The 16,875-nt window shown below is 43.5% G+C and overlaps 1 protein-coding gene across 1 annotated transcript in view; it reads left to right on the forward strand.

The window, feature by feature from the left end:
• Window positions 1-16,875, forward strand: part of IL21R (interleukin 21 receptor) — a 46,975-nt gene that overhangs the window by 14,891 nt on the left and 15,209 nt on the right. The window contains exon 4 of the mRNA XM_049699370.1: window positions 16,106-16,169. Coding sequence (XP_049555327.1) covers window positions 16,121-16,169 — 49 coding nt within the window. The 5' untranslated portion in view covers window positions 16,106-16,120. The remainder of the gene's footprint in view (window positions 1-16,105; window positions 16,170-16,875) is intronic.

Consider the following 16,875-nt stretch of genomic DNA (forward strand, 5'->3'; position numbering starts at 1 on the left):
AGAGCCATGGAAGGTGCAGGGACACACTCGGGAACGTGCAGTCAGTCTCACCTCCCTGAGCCGCCTGGGTTCTGGTCCTCCCGGGGCCAGCGCTCAGCATGCAACAGGCGTGTGAAGCTCTCCCATCATCTTCACAACACCAGGTGAGGCTGGTGGCCTCATTCAGCCCATTTCACAGATGAGGAGACTGCCCCTCAGTGAGGAGAAGCTTGCCTCAGGTCAGCTGTGACCATAAGATGCAGAGCTGGGTTTGGAACCCCAGGGTGGCAACCTGCTGGACAGGATAACAAAAAAGCAAGAGTCATAGTCCTGGGGCACCTTCTGAGAGGGGCATTGGATCAAGGGGGCTGGGCAGACCCCAGAGCGGGAGCCCCGATGACCTGTTCCCCATGGTGGGTTCAGCAGAAGCCCTAGTCTTGTCTGCCCCACACCTGGCAGGGAGTCTGGATACTCACATCCCCGTGGTGGAGGAAACTAAGAGCCCTTATGTTAGGACGTGGCCAAGACCCCGGGCCAGGAGAGGCAGGTGAACAAGACAAAGGATGTGCCCCAGATGCTGCAGGCTCCCGCCTGCCCATCAAGGAAGGGAAAGGGGTTGGAGGTGGGGACTGGAGCCCAAAGGGGCTTATAGGCAGAGGAAGGGGGCTTGCTGGAGGAGGGGCCCAGTTTAAGAGAAGATAGAACAAGTAAAGCAGGCCACCAGAAACTTTGGGAGGGACCAGCTTCTCCACAGCATCAGGACCACCCTGGGGCCTGATAAATAAATGAATGAAAGGAAGGAAGGAAGAAAGGGCATCCTTCCTCCCAGCGAGGGGAGCCAGTGCCTTGAGAACCCTGGCAGGCCAGAATGATGGCTCAACTTCTCCACACAGCTGGGAGGTCTCCACAGTCAGCTGGGGAGCCCTGGATCTGGCTCATCACCACACTACCGATTGTGATTTGGGGCTTTGAAAACAGTCAGACCTAGGTTCGAGTACCATCTCCATCACGTAGTACCTGTGTGACCTGGAGTGAGTCACTTAACCTCTCTGAACCTTTGGTTTCCTTATCTGTTATATGGAAATAAGAATGCCTATCTCGGTTTGCTGTGAGGTTTTATTCAATGTGTATTTATTGAGCACTGTCCTAGGTCCTGGGGACTCAGTGGTACACAGACAGAGCCAGTGCCATTTTGAGGGGAAAGAGCTTAGCAGCGGCTCACGAGAAACAGCAGCTACTGTGTTTTACTTTAAATGTCATTGGTGATAATCGTCTTGTTATTACCCAGGACACTTGGTGTAGCTTCTGGCATATACTCAGCCCTCAACAAGTGATCATTCTGTGATGATTCTACTCCCCCCTTTCTCAGATGGGGAAGCCGAGGCTCTGAGAGGGCTGGGGATTCCTAGGGTCACCCAGGGAGTCATGTACAAGCAGAGGAAAGAAAGCTGTGAAGACAAGGGAACAAACACTTTCTCGCGGGGGGGGTCTTCCCCCCCATCACAGCCCCTTCCTCCCCCGCTTCTCCCCTTCCGTGCCTTCTGCGGCACCCTAGCCCCCAGGGGCAGGGGGAGGGGGGCTGAGAGGAGCCCCCGCTTCATGGCTCACAGGTGGCACCGCCCCCACTTCTCGCCCTGGCGCCCGGCCATAGGGACTTTTTACGACAGCTCAAATGAGAGCTCTGAGTAAACTTGGAACTTCTGAAACAACCTGACAATATTCCCCGGGGTGTGAGCAGAGGTCCCTCTGAGGGCCCCCGATGGCCAGGCCACCTGCAAAAGGGCCCTGGCCTGCGGGTCCTCACAGCCCCCAGGAAGGATCTGGCCACTCATATCGTCCCGAGTGAGGTGGGGCAAGTGCACCAGCCTGGCTCCCTGCTCAGGCCCGGGCCGCTCCTCGCTCTGTGACCCTGGGCAAGGCTCTGGGCCTCTCTGGGCCTCTATTTCCTCATGTGCCAAGAGGGTTGATGATGTAGCCTGGGACGGGGGCCTGCAGGCTTTCTCCAGTATGAACCAGTAACCCCCAGTCTACTTGGGCCAGGGCCAGGGCAGGCTGATGGGGGCATGCTGGGCCAGGATGGGATAAAGGGCAGGTTGCCAGCCCCGCCCCCCACCCCACCCCAGCCCCCCAGCCCCCCCTCATGACCTCAAGCAGCCCTGGTTGAAGCATCCTCTTTTCTCTGCCTTACAGCTAGCCCCTCCTGGTCAGGGGGGCGGGGAAATGGGGCTGGGGTGAGGTGTGGCTACCGGAGCCCAGGGAGGCTGCACAGTCCGGCTGGGGTTGCCCAGCACAGTGAAGGGCAAATAGAGATGGCACAGGAAGGAAGAGTTTGCTGGGAGTGGGGCATGCGCCTCAGCTGGGGGAGGTTGCACAGGCTGGAGAAGTTCCTGCAGGGAAAGGCCAGTCAGGCTTGGAGAGGCTGCGTGGACGGGGATTCATGGCCCGGCTGGGAGAGAGAGACGGACTAAAAGGTTCCACAGGCTCAGAGGTGGGACAGGCTGGGCAGGCCTTTCCCCTCATGTTCAGCTCCTACTGACTAAGCTGTCATCCCAGGGTCTTGGCACACCTGTCCTCAGACACCCCCAACCCACCCTTTGTCACCGCCCCCCTCCCCAAACTATGTAAAAGGCAACTTGCAATACTCGCACACCTACAGTGTGCCCAGCACCCGCCTTACGCTCCCTCAGCCAGGCCAGGGCCACTGCCCCCATTCTACAAATGAGGAAACTGAGGCCCAGAGAAAAGAAGAGCCCAAGGTCCCATTAGGAGTTAGAGGCAGAGCCTCCTTCTGGATCCAGGGCCACAAGGCTTGTTCTTCCCCAGCCTGAGAGCTCCGCTTTAAGAACTCGCTGTGTGACCCTGGGCAACCCAACGTCCCTCTATGACAATTTCTTGCTGCTAATCTGATGACAACGGTCATGGTCACTCAGACCCTGGGAGCTGAGGGTATTGCCCCGGGTGGGGGGAAGTTCCTGAGGACAGTGACAAAGTGGATGGAGAAACCAAGATGTCTTGGGGGCTGCCATGGGGCTTGCTCCTTGTAGGACTGGACACAGCAATTTGTAGCCTCTGTCACTCATTCACCATTCGTCAGCTCCTTGTTAAGTATCTGTTATGTTCCATGCCCTGTTCTCCGCACTAGGGATGCTGCGTGAACAAAATAGGTAAATTTCCCAACCTCTGGGAGCCTGTGCTTCAGGATAGAGACAGGTCATGAACACAAAACCAGGAACATTTGCTAAACGAATCCTAATGTTACAGTTGCCAAGAAGGAGACAAACAAAGAGGGGTGTGTGGCACCCAGAACTGCAGGGGAGACGCATTTTAGACAGAGAGGGTTGCCTCTTTAAGGAGGCAACACTGTAGCTGAAACCTGAGGATAAGAAAGTAAAGAAGCAGAGGGGGAAAGTGTTCTAGGTAGAAGGAGTGGCATGTGCACAGGCCCTGAGGTGGGGGGAGAATGTTGGAGCTCTGGAACTTTTATGCTTATCAAGTGCATACAGATCCTCAGTGCGCTGAATTCAAGAAAGAAGAGTCAAAAAGAATAAGATTTATCTTTGGAGTGTACAGTCTACATGGGTTTCAGCATTGAGGGTAAGCTTCAAAGTCCATTATGATGGAAAGCATCTTCTTGTGTTTAGTCACTCATGTAACAAATGCTTTGAGCACCTACTGTCTTGTCAGGCTCTGGTTAGCCACTGCCATTCAGCAGTAACCAAGCAACACGTGGTTCCCGCCTAGAAATTGCTCAGAATGTTGCCAAAAACACCATGAGCAGTGTGCTCTGGTGGAAGGACGGACCCCAGAGGAAGGAGTGACTCATGCCTTGGAGAGGCCAAAGAGTTACAAAGGAGATGACATTTGAACTGGCTTTTGAAGCCTGAGTAGGAAGCTGGTAGACAGCCAGGGGAAGCAGACAGTTCCGGTGGCTGAAACAGCACGTGCGAAGGTGTGAGAACCAGATGAATGGGGATGTTGTGAAGATGTCCAGATGGCGGGGATCTGGAGAACCTGGAGTCCGGGATGAAGACTAGGGGCAAAGGGAATGTTGGGGGGCAGATCCTGACATGTTTTGAATGCTGGGCTGAGGAATTTGGGGCTTTCTCTGAAGGGCAGTGGGGAGCCGTGGAGAGACATAGCTGGAATGAGGACTGGGCTGGAGAGGCCACAGCTGGAGGCAGGGAGGTCAGGGAGGAGGGCAGGAGGAGGGCAGGTGAGCAGAAGTCCTTGGAGACCAGGGACAAACTAGGAGCCCTTTCTTCTGTGTTCCCTCTCGGGAAGTCCCTCAGTCTTGACACTTCCCCTTCTGGTGACCTGTTGGGTCTTGTTTCTGGCACCGCTGGGGAGTCCCTCTTCAACAACCTCATGTCGTCTTGGTCCCTATGGAAAACGGGCCATTTTAATTTTACCACACCCCTCACCATTCACTCTCAAACCCCAGTCCCCACCTGGGTCACATTGGAAACGATGACCGGCTTAAGGATCTGAATGAGTCCCATTCCTGAATCATCGGTGAGCGAAAGAAGGGGAACCAAGAACTTGGGTTCTTTCCAGTTTGGGGAGGTAAATAATGCTGCTGTGAGCACTCCAGTACACGTCTGCTTATGTACATGTACATTTTGCTCTTTGGTGCATAATCTAGAAACGGAATTGTTGGGTCTCCTGTTCAGCAGAAGTTTTCCAAAGTGGTTGTACACTCCTCAGAGAAACTTGAGTAGAGATTGAGAGTTTTGATTAGTTCATATCCTTTTTAGCACTTGGAAATGTTTTTTTCATTTTAGTCATTCTGGGCTGATGTGTAGTGCTATCATATTGGGATATAAATTTGCATTTCTTTGATAAGTAATGATTTTAAGCCTTTTTAACATGCTTGTTGGCTGTTTGGATGTTCTCTTTTAGGAAGTGTCTGCTTAAGCTTTTTGTCCATTTAAAAACAAATTGAGTTCTGGGTTATTTATTTATAATTGTTTTGTAGGAGTTCTCTCTATATATGTTGTATATAATTGTATACATAGTTTAACATATTATATATTTATATACAATTATATAAAATATATAATTATATGAAGGAAACTATAACAGATATAGATATAATCTCCCATTTCAGTTTCTTTTCCATTCTTGTTTTTCAATTTGTCTTTTTGTTTGTGTCTTTTTTTTTTTGCGGTTCGCGGGCCTCTCACTGTTGTGGCCTCTCCCGTTGTGGAGCACAGGCTCCGGACGCACAGGCTCAGCGGCCATGGGCCCAGCCGCTCTGCGGCATGTGGGATCTTCGCGGACCGGGGCACGAACCCGTGTCCCCTGCATCGGCAGGTGGACTCTCAACCACTGAGCCACCAGGGAAGCCCTGTTTGTGTCTTTTATAAGTGAAAAAATTTCTAAATTCAAAAGGTACTTCCACTGGAGAAAAAAATGGAATTACAGTGTGACCTATTATTGTCACCTTTTTTGAGAACAATAAAACATACCCCAATTTAATGAAGGTAGTTTACTCCATCAATCAAGCTATCTTCATCAACATTTGGCAATTTATCTGACACCTCAGTATATTAATCTATTATTGCCTGATGCATATTTTTGTAGATTTTAGACTTATGCACAAGGTAATTGTGCAAGTATTTATTTCCCTTTTGATAAGCTATCTGGGAAGATACCAGGACACAAGAGGTATGATTTGTTTCCCACATATTCTACTTCTCCATACTTAAAAAAATTTTTTTTAAATAAGGAAAATAGTACATAAATTTTGCAGTGTGGCTTATGACTTCTTAAAATGAAACAAAGTTGGTTCTTCTTAAAATAGAGGTCAAAATTAGTATTAGTATTCAGTATCAACATATGAATGTTGATACTGAATCACGTATCAGTTGATTTCTACAAAGTTACTTAATTTACATTCTACTTTGTAAAGGTAAATTTGTCAGAATCATACATTGCTATGTAAAATTAATATCTTCTCTATAATTGATAGTTTATTTTATGATTTAAAATTCTCCTTAGTTTCAGTGATGGTGATATAAAGTTCAAAGTGAATATTTTAATAAGCTGTGTCATTGCTTTTAGAGAAAATGCATTGTATTCAAGTTGCAATATATTTTAGTTTCTGCAGCATTACTCAGTCTTTATAAAATTGCTGAAAACATGTTTTTGTGTACTTTTGACATACTCTGAATGAAAAGACATAGGCAAAGCTAGAATAAATGCAATACTCAGTGTTGGTGTAACATTATGATTTATGGAGTAATAGTCTGTTCATGAAATTTAACTACACTGAACAAGACTCTCATTGCAAGTACATACATTAAAAAAATTTTTTTGCTGCTTTTTTGTTGTTGTTGTTTTTGCTCAGTAATGCACCACATTTTTTTTTCTTTTTACCTTTTGACCCCCTTCACCTGCTCCTCCCACCTCCCACTCCTTTCTTCTGGCAACCATCAACCTGTTCTCTGTATCTATGAACTTATTTATTATTATTATTTTTGGATTCTACATATAAGAGAGATCATACAGTGTTTATCTTTCTCTGTCTGGCTTATTTCCCTTAGCATAATACCCTCGAAGTTCATCCATGTTGTTGTAAATGGCAAGATTTCATTATTTTTCATGGCTGAATAATATTCCATTGTATGTATATTCCACATCATCTTCATCCATTCATCTGTTGAAGGACACTTAGGTTGTTTCCATATCTTGATTATTGTAAATAATACTGTAATGAACATAGAGGTGCAGCTATATTTTTGAGATACTGATTTCATTTCCTTTGGGTATATACCCAGAAATGGAATTTCTGGATCATGTGGTAGTTCTATTTTTAATCTTTTGGGGGACTTCCATACTGTTTTCCATAGTGGCTGCACCAAATACATTTCCACCAACAGTGCACAAGTGGTCCCTTTTCTTCATATCCTTACCAATACTAGTTATTTCTTGTCTTTTTGATAATAGCCATTCTAACAAGTGTCAGGTGAAATCTCATTGTGATTTTGATTTGCATTTCCCTGATGATTAATGATGTTGAGCGTTTCTTTCATGTGCCTCTTGTCCATCTGTATGTTCTCCTTGGAAAAATGTCTATTCAGATCTTCTGCTCATTTTAAAATCAGATTGTATGAGCTCTTTATATATTTGGCATATTAGTCCCTTATCTGATATATAATTTTCAAATATTTTCTCCCACTCAGTAGGTTGCCTTTTCATGTTGTTGATGGTTTTCTTTGCAATGCAGAAGCTTTTTACTATGATGTAGTCCCACTTCCCTATCTTTGCTTTTGTTGCTTTTGCAGTCTACTTAGAGCCTACTTATTTCTTCATAATTCAGTCTTGGCAGGTTTTTAGGAATTTATCCATTTCTTCTAATTATCAAATTTGTTGCTGTATGATTATTCATAGTTGTATCTTATAATCAATTTTACTTCTGTGGCATCAGTTGTAATGTCTCATCTTTCTTTTCTGATTTTAGTTATTTGAATCTTCTCTTTCTTAGTCTAGCTAAAGGTTTGTCAACTTTGTTGATCTTTAGAAATATATTTTTTATATTAGTCTCAAATTCAGTGCCCTTGTTTAACAGTTATTATCTAACAGTTTATCTGTTAAGTATCTGGACTTTTAAAGATAATATCATTCCAATCCTTATAGTTTTCTAATATTTATAAATTTATTTATTTTTCTTGCCTTATTGCATTGACTAGGACCTCCAGTACAAGACATTCTTACCTTTGTCCTGCCCTAGAGGATTAAGTGTTCAATATTTGACCATTAGGGATGTTAGTTGTATATAGTGTGTGTGTGCACATGTGCGCATGCGTGTGTGCTCCCTATCAGATTAAGAGCGCTCCTTCTATTCCTGGTTTCCTGAGAGTGTTTTAAAAATCATGAATGAGTGTTGCAAATTATTAAATGTCATATTAAAAATTATTAAATTATCGTATAAAATTTCTTCTTTATTCTGTTTATGTGGTGAAATAGATCACTGACTTTCAAATGTCAAACTACCCTTGTATTCTTGGAATAAACCTCATGTGATAAGGCTATATAATTTACTTCTGTATATATCATCAGATTTGATTTGTTAATATTTTGTTTACAATTTTTGTAAGTATATTTATGAGATTAAACTATAATTTCACTTTATTTTAATGCAAAGTGTTGGTTTCAAGGTTACGTCTTTAATTTCAGTGATTAGTTCATACATTTAATAAAAATACTGAGGTGTTTGGGATTAAGTGTAACTTCTTACTATTTGTTTTCCTTTTGTCCTATCTATTCTTTGTTCCTTTTCCTTCTTTGTTCCATTTCTTAGATGAATAAAGTTTTAAAAATTATTAATCTCTGTTTCCTGTCTATTAGTTTGTTATATTTTCTTTTGTAACTCTTTTAGTGTTTTTCTTAGCGATTACAGCATGCGTCATTGATTTTTTCTTTTGGAGTCTACCTTTATATTAGTATTTTTATCACTTCTCAGACAATACAGTGACCTTTAACTTTATTCACCCCTTCTTACCTTTGGGGTATCATGGTAATGTAGTTTAATTCTGCATATTGTTTAAACTTCATAAGATATGATCATTATTATTTTCAGCAATCAATATTATTTATATTTATAATATTCTATTGCTCTTCATTCCTTCTTACAGTAAATTGCTTCCCATCTGAGATTATTTTCCTTTTGCCCCCAAAATTCACTTGAATATGTCTTTTGATGCAGGTCTACAGGTGACAAATCCTCTCAGCTTTTTCTTTTTTGGTATAAAAAATAAAGGTTTATTTTGCCTTCATTCAAAAAAAATTGTAATTAAGATCCAATTCACATACCATAAAATTCACTCTTTTGAGGTATACAATTAAGTAGTTTTTAGTATACTTATAAATTTGTGCAATCATCACTACTATCTAACTACAGAACACTTTTATTGCTCCAAAAATATCCTATACCCATTAGCAGTCACTCCCTATTCCCCCTCCCTCCAAAGCTCTAGCCCTTGACAACCACTAATCTACTAACTGTCTATGGATTTGCCTGTTCTGGACGCTTCATATAAACAGAATCACACAATATGTGCCTTTCTGTGTCTGGCTTCTTTACTTTGGATAAATTTTCAAGGTTCATCCATGTTGCAGCATGTATCAGTAATTGATTCATTTTTATGGTGGAATAATATTCCATTGTATGCATAGTCTACATTTTGTTTGTCTATTCATCAGCTAATGAACCTTTGAGTTGCTTCCAGTTTAGAGTTATTATAGGTAATGCTGCTATGAACATTTGTGTAGAAGGGTCTTTTTGTGAACATATGTTTTCAATTCTTTTCGCTATATACCTAGGAGTCAAATTGCTTGGTCATACTATATTAACTTTTTGAGAAACTGTAAAACTGTTTTGCATAGTGGCTGCACCATTTTACATTCCCGTCAGCAATGTATAAGGGTTCCACCCTTATACCCTCACCCACATTTTTTATTTTCCATTTTTAAAAATAGTGGGTGTGAGGTGGTGTCACTCCATGGTCCTTATTTGCATTTCCCTAATGACTAATGATGATAAGTATCTTTTCATGTGTTTATTGGTCACTAGTATATCTCATTGGAAAAATGTCTATTCAGATCTTTTGCACAGTTTAAAATTGGGTTGTCTTTTAGATCTGGAGGGCTCTTTATGTATTCTGAACACTAACAAATATATGGTTTGCAAATATTTTTCCCATTCTTTATATTGTCTTTTCACTTTCTTGATAGTATCTTTTGAAGCACAAAAGTTTTAAAATTTGAAATAGTTCAATATATCTGTTTTCCTTTGGTTGCTTGTGCTTTTGGTTTCATGTCTAAGAAACTACTGTCTAATAGAAGGTTCTGAAGTTTTACACCTTTATTTTATTTTAAGAGTTTAATACTTCTTCCTCTTCGTACTGGGTCTTTGATCCGTTTTGAGTTGATTTTTGTATATGGTGTGAAATAAGAGTCCAGTTTCATTCTATTTCATGTGGATACCCAGTTGTATGAGCACCATTTATTTTATTTTATTTATTTATTTTAATTTTTAAATTATTTTATTCTATTTTTGGCTGCGTTGGGTCTTCGTTGCTGTGCGCAGACTTTCTCTAGTTTCGGCGAGTGGGGGCTACTCTTCGTTGTGGTGTGCAGGCTTTTCATTGCGGTGGCTTCTCTTGAGCACAGACTCTAGGCGTGCGGGCTTCAGTAGTTGCAGCATGCGGGCTCAGTAGTTGTGGCGTATGGACTCAGTAGTTGTGGCGCACAGGCTTCAGCAGTTGTGGCGCGTGGGCTCTAGAGTGCAGGCTCAGTAATTGTGGCGCACAGTTGCTCCGTGGCATGTGAGATCGTCCCGGACCGGGGCACGAACCCATGTCCCCTGCATCGGCAGGCGGACTCCCAACCACTGCGCCACCAGGGAAGCCCCCCCCCCCCATTTATTTTAAAGACTATTCTTTTCCCCCAGTGAATTGTCTTGGCACCCTTGTCAAACATCGATTGAATGTAAATGTATGACCTTTTTTCTGGACTCTCAGTTTTATTCCATTGATCTATATGTGTATAAATAAGCCAGTACCACCCTGTGTAGATTAATGTAGCTTTGTAGTAAGCTTTGAAATTGAGAAGTCTGAGTCCTCTAACTTTGTTCATCTTTTTCAAGATCATTTTGTTTATTCTGGCCACTTATATCTCCATATGAATTTTAGGATCAGCTTGTCAATTTCTGCAAAAGAGCCAGCTGGGATTTTGATAGGGATTACTTTGACTCTGTAGATCATTTGGGGGGAGTTATCTTAGCAATATTAAGTCTTCCAATCCATAAACATGGGATATCCTTCCATTTATTTAGATCTTCCATTATTCTTTCAACAATGTTTTGTACAATAGTTTTTAGTGTACCAGTCTAGCACTCCTTTAGTTAAATTTCTATTTTATTCTTTTTGATGTTATTGTAAATGAAATCACTTTTAAAATTTCATTTTCAGATTGTTCATTCCTAGTTTATTAAAATACAGTTAATTTTGTGTATTGATCTTGTATCCTGTAATCCTGCTAAATTCACTAATTAGTCCTAATAGTTTTTGTTTGGTTGTTTGCTTTGTTTCATTTTATTTTCTTGGTGTGGATTCTTTAGGATGTTGTATATACAAGATCATATCATCTGCAAACAGAAATACTTCACTTCTTTCTTTCCATTCTGGATGCCTTTTATTTCTTTTTCTTGCCTAATTGCCTTGGCTAGAACCAAGGCATTCAGTACAATGAGAGTGGACATCCTTGTTTAATAAAAGTCATGAGAGTGGACATCCTTGTCTTGTTTCTGATCTTAGAGGGAAAGCTTTCAATTTTTCATCATTAAGTATGATATCAACTGTGGGATTTTAGTAGATTCCTTTATCGTATTGAGCTTCCCTACTTTTTCTGATGATATTTTTGCTGGATATAACATTCTAAGTTGGATTTTAAGTATATCTTTGTCTTTAATTTTTAAAACAGTTTTTCTATGATGTGCCTAGATGTGGTTTTCTTTGTATTTGTTTTGGGGTGGCGGGGGAGGGGTGGTTGTAGAACTAGAATCTGTAGCTTAAGGTTTCTTGTTAGTTTTGAAAAATTCTTAACCAGTATCTCTATTATTGCTTCTGAGTTATCCTCTCTCCTCTTTTTCTTGACTCCAAATACATTTATGTTAGACCTTTTCACAAGGTCTCATGTGTCTCTTTTGCTCTTTTCTGTATTTTTAAACATTTTTTCTCTGCGTGCTTCAATCTTCATTTTCTACCAATCTTTCAGTTCACCAATCCTATCTTCTGATTTTCTAATCTGTTCCTTTATCCATCTATTAAGTTCTTATAAATTTCAATTATTGCATTTTTCAGCTCTAGAGTTTCTACTTTTAAATAGATGCCATATTTCTGGTGGAATCCTTGAACATACTGATCATAGTTATTTTAAATCCTGTCTCATAAGGCCATTTTCTGAATCACTTATGGGTCTGTTTCTGGTTTTGCTTTGGTTTTATCTTCTTGGCTTTTGGTCATTTGGTACTGTTTTCTAGTTTGTCTTATCAAGTTAATTCAATGCTGGACATTGTGTATGGGAAGTATGGAGGCTTTAGATTAAGCTAAGTTTTTCCAGATAGGTTTTAATTTTTTTTTCTAGCAGACATATGGCATATAGGCAGATCATCTTGATGCAGTGAAGACTGAACTATTTCTGATTTTTCTTATTCCCAAGGCCTAGCCTTTCCTGAATAACTGGGTATTTATCAGGGCCCATTTTTCTTAGACTCTGATTCTTTCCTTAGCATTGTGAAACTGACAAAATCTCTTCTTAGCGTTTTAGCCTGTTACCAGATGCTTTCTGCTAGGTTTCCTGGAATGTAACTCATCTGCAGTGACTTGGCAAATTATTTGAGGGGACATTGCATGCAGAATTTCAACACATTTTCCTTCTCTCTGGCACCCTGGCCTCTCAAGTACTGTCTAACTTGGTTGCTTTCTCATGCTTTCTAGTGGTTTTTTTTTCTCCTCTTGTAGTTGTTCTTAGTAAGAGGGTTACTCAGATACCAGCTCCATCATGGCCGGAAGTGAAAGTCCCCCTTCACATTTTATTTTACAAATCCAAGATTCACTTACGTTTAAAATGTTATGAAATAGTTTGGACATACAAAAAGGTATAAAGAAAAACATAATCAACACCCATGGTAGCTTCACTCAGTTTTACCAAACTGTTGAGACCCCTGGAGACCCTCACTTCATCACATCCCCTCCTTATCTACGCTATTCAGGATTTGATGTTTTTCATTCCCTTGGATTTCTCTTTATATTCAGAACACATGTATATTCACCCAAACAATATAGAGAGCTGCTTTACATGGTGTTAAGTGTGACACAGGTGGTGTTATTATGCCTGTGCTCTTTTCTAATCTTTCTTTTGCTTCAGAAAGAGTCATTTGCTTCGTGGATTTTTTGGTTGGTTTTTTGGTTGTTGTTGTTGCTTTTCTGTAAGAGTCATTTGCTTTGTTGTGTGAAGCTATGATTCATTTTCACATTGAGTGATTACACCATAGTTTATCTTTCCATTCTCTTGCTTATGTATATTTAGATTGTTTCCAGTTTTTCAATATTAAAATCAATGCCACTATAAACATTTCTGCCTATGCTTCTTGTACACACGTGCCAGTGTTTCCTTGGTAGTATACCTCACAGTGGAATTGCTGGGTCTTAGGGTAAACACTTGTTCAAGTTTATTAGACCATACCAAACTATTTTCCAGACTAGTTGTATTAATTTACATCTCCACTAGCTGTAAATGAGAGTTCCCATTACGTTGTGTCCTCAGCAACAGGTGATGTTGTCAGACCTTTAGTTTTTACTAATCTGATAAAATTTAAATGGCATGTTATTGTGGTTTTCATTTGCATTTCTCTGTTGACTGTGAAGTTAAGCACTTTGCGTTCTCCATAGTACCTGCTTCCGTTTGACTTCCTCCCCCCAATCTTCTCCACATCCCCAGACTCTCCTGAAATTTGGCCAACTTTTAGTCTGAAGGACCACAACCTCAGAAATCATTTCTAGGCACTGGACCCTGGTGGATAAGCACCAATTTAGGGCTCCATCCCATCCAGGACTGCGCTGGAATGCTTCACATGCAATAATGCATTTAGTGCCTACAACAAAGATAAGAAAACAGAGAATCAGAGAGGTCAGGAACTTGCCCAAGGTCACACAGCTGGCACCTGGCAGACTCCAAGCCAGGTGTTCTTCACTGCTCTGTAGGAGGCTGCAAGGCACCCTCTGTCCTTCACTCAGGAAGCACACCTGCTGGTCTGGGTGCATGTGGGGAGTAAGTTGCTGTTGCCCTCAGGAGTCAGCTGAGTGGGAAGCCCCATAAGGGGTGGATTCAGGGCAGGGAGGGTAGTGGGACCGGGAGGTGTTCCTACTTGGTGCTGTGGAAACAGGAGAAGACGTCATCATTCAAGGCTGATGTTTCCCAGAATTGAGTGGCTTGTTTAAGATGGTGTTAAATATCCCTGGACCCCCTAGTGAGAGAGTGAGACCTTTTTCAAATTTCTTTCTATCCTCTGATGAGTGAGGGGGTGAGAATCTCAGCTTGATGCTAGTATGTCTTCAACACCTCTCTAATACTCTTTAATCTCCCTTTTTAAACAAAGGCAAACTAGATCTCCAACTCATCAGAGTCTTTTTTTAAAAAATAAATTTATTTATTTATTTTTGGCTGCATTGGGTCTTCGTTGCTGTGTGCGGGCTTTCTCTAGTTGTGGCGAGGGGGGCTACTCTTTGTTGCGGTGCACGGGCTTCTCATTGCAGTGGCTTCTCTTGTTGCGGAGCACAGGCTCTAGGCGCATGGGCTTCAGTAGTTGTGGCATGCGGGCTCAGTAGTTGTGGCACACGGGCTTAGTTGCTCCGCAGCACGTGGGATCTTCCCGAACCAGGGCTCGAACCAGTGTCCCCTGCATTGGCAGGCGGATTCTTAACCACTGAGCCACCAGGGAAGCCCCATCAGAGTCTTAAGCAGGGAATAGTATCTCACTAAAATTCAATTATTGTCTTTTGTTTTCCTTGTATTTAGTTTTTACATTTCACTGCATTTTGTTTTATGGTAAGTTGATTGCTTTGTTTAAGAAACACTTATATAACATCTGCTATATGCCAGGCACTGTTTCAAATGCTTTACAATCATTGACTGGGGAATGATACACAGCTATGGGGAAAAAATACCCAACTATGTGCATTATTGCTTAGGTTGAAGTTGGATTTAAATTTTTAATAGGGTCTGTTTATAGAAAATATATTAAATAAATAATAGTACACATGATCTACAAATATGGCCAACTTTTGGAAAATGAGACATTTGGGGACCTCTTGGGTAGATCACTCCGGGAGTCCGTCCATTCTGATGCTTTAAAAGCCTGTATCCATCACTGTTTCTTGAGTGTCTGTGTGCCAGGGGCTATGCCAGGGGCCCAGTGATTCTATAAATGGAGGCTTTGAATCCTCACAAGAACCCTGGAAGCAGGCTTTACCATCTTTCCTTTTAAGGCTCAGGGAGGGGAAGTGACCAGCCGAGAGCCACGCAGCTGAACCTCTCCGTGCCCTGCACCACTGCCTGCCTGGTGACCTGTTTGGGAGCTCAGAGGAAGCTCCCAGCGGGGCCAGAGTAGGCTCTGGGGGAAGCCGGGTTCAGGGATGGTGTCCGGAAGAAGCCATGTGTGTGACCTGGTCCCTGCACGGGGTCAGCCCTCTGGGCTCCTGTTCCAGCTACACACCTGTCCATGGGATCTATCTAGGTAGGGTTCTTGGGACCCACTGGCTTCTGGCTGGTACCTCCCCAAGTAGACACAGAGCTGGGGGTGCAATGGACAAAGTACCAGCAAGAGCCTGGCATTGCCAGCCTGGTGGGTTGTTCTTCTGCCCAAGGTACCAAAGTCCGCTCTTCCTGGACAGGCTGGCTCTGGTCTCCAAAGAGGTCTCTTCTCCATCTCATGCAGATCAGGGTGTCCAGGGCACCTTCGTGTGGTCAAGCTGGGTTCCCCCGTGCTTGCTGGTGGGCTAACCCGGGGGAGCTCTGTATTTGGGTAGGAACCCTCGCTCTTGGGCTAAACTTATCTTAGGTATGCAGGAACTGTCTCCTTTGTGGGCTAATCTTGGATTTGCTATTCATTAAGAAGCCAATTAATTGGGCTAACATCAACATGGGGGTTTTGTAAGAAAGAGGACGCAAGATCTCTGCCCGCCAAGCCCCTTTCCCCTCCCTGCCTCCCTCTTTCTTATCTAGATGGATTAACATGCGCACATCGTGCTACATCAACAGGCTTAGCAGGGGTGGACCAGCAGCGAGCTCTTCCCCCTTTTCATCCCCCTCATTTGTGATGCTGCTGGGGGCCCAGGCAGAAGCGGGGAGAAGCGGGGAGGGATCCAGGGGGCAAAGAAGCCACTTCTAAGGAACAGGAATCCTTGGGGGCAGCCACGGGCTCCTCAAACTCTTGTTTCTCAGAAGCAAATCCAAGAAACTGAGGCAAATCTTCCAAAGGAGGGATGGGGACCAGAGGGAGGATGTTCAGGGCCCCTTGGTCCCCAGGCCCCAGGCCCACCCTCTCCCTGTGTGTCTCTTCCAGGCTCCGGCGGGCAGCATGCTCTGCGGCTGGGCTGCCCCTCTGCTCCTGCTGATGCTCCAGGGGGGTAAGTAGTTGCCCCGTGGTATGCGGGTGGAGAGCGGCCGGGCTGGCCTTGTGGGCTCCAGGGCAGGGTAGAGGCCACAGGGTCAGAGTCTGTGGCATCTGTCCACTTGTGGCCGGCGCAAGTCCAGTAGCCATCTCTGCATTAGCTAGAGCCCATCCCACCAGAGAGCGCCACTGTCCAGAAGTGAGTCCCGGTCTCCACGTCTCGCTGGCCAGGGAAGCGGGGCGGGAGGATGAGGGACTTCATCCTTCTTCTCTCTGCCTTGGCTGGCTCCCAGTTCTCAGCGTGAGGAAGTCCTGCCTGTGATCTAACCACAGTTTCTCCTCATCTCCTAGGAGATGTTTCTCAACAATCACTGGATCCACTGCCAGCACACATATTCCCTGGGTGGGGAGATTGGCTGTGGAGACAAAAGCAGCCAAAGCCTTAGAAGGAAGCCCCCGAGGAGCAGAAGATGTTGCAGTCAGAGGGAGAGATGTTCGAGACCCGAGCAGGGAAAGGCCAGGTGTTAGACTTGGGGGCGCAGTCAGGGCTGAGAGATCCAGGAAGCCTTCCCAGAGGAGGTGGGACACAGCACACAGGCTCGAATGGGAGCTGGTCTGGGGACAGAGGTGCCCTCAGCCGCCGCTGTGCTGACTCATAAGCATTTCACTCCGGTTTTTACCGAAAGACCCAAAGCCTCAAATAGCTCCATCAGGAAACAGAT

Source organism: Orcinus orca, chromosome 16 (genome assembly GCF_937001465.1).
Source record: "Orcinus orca chromosome 16, mOrcOrc1.1, whole genome shotgun sequence".
Taxonomy (NCBI): domain Eukaryota; kingdom Metazoa; phylum Chordata; class Mammalia; order Artiodactyla; family Delphinidae; genus Orcinus; species Orcinus orca.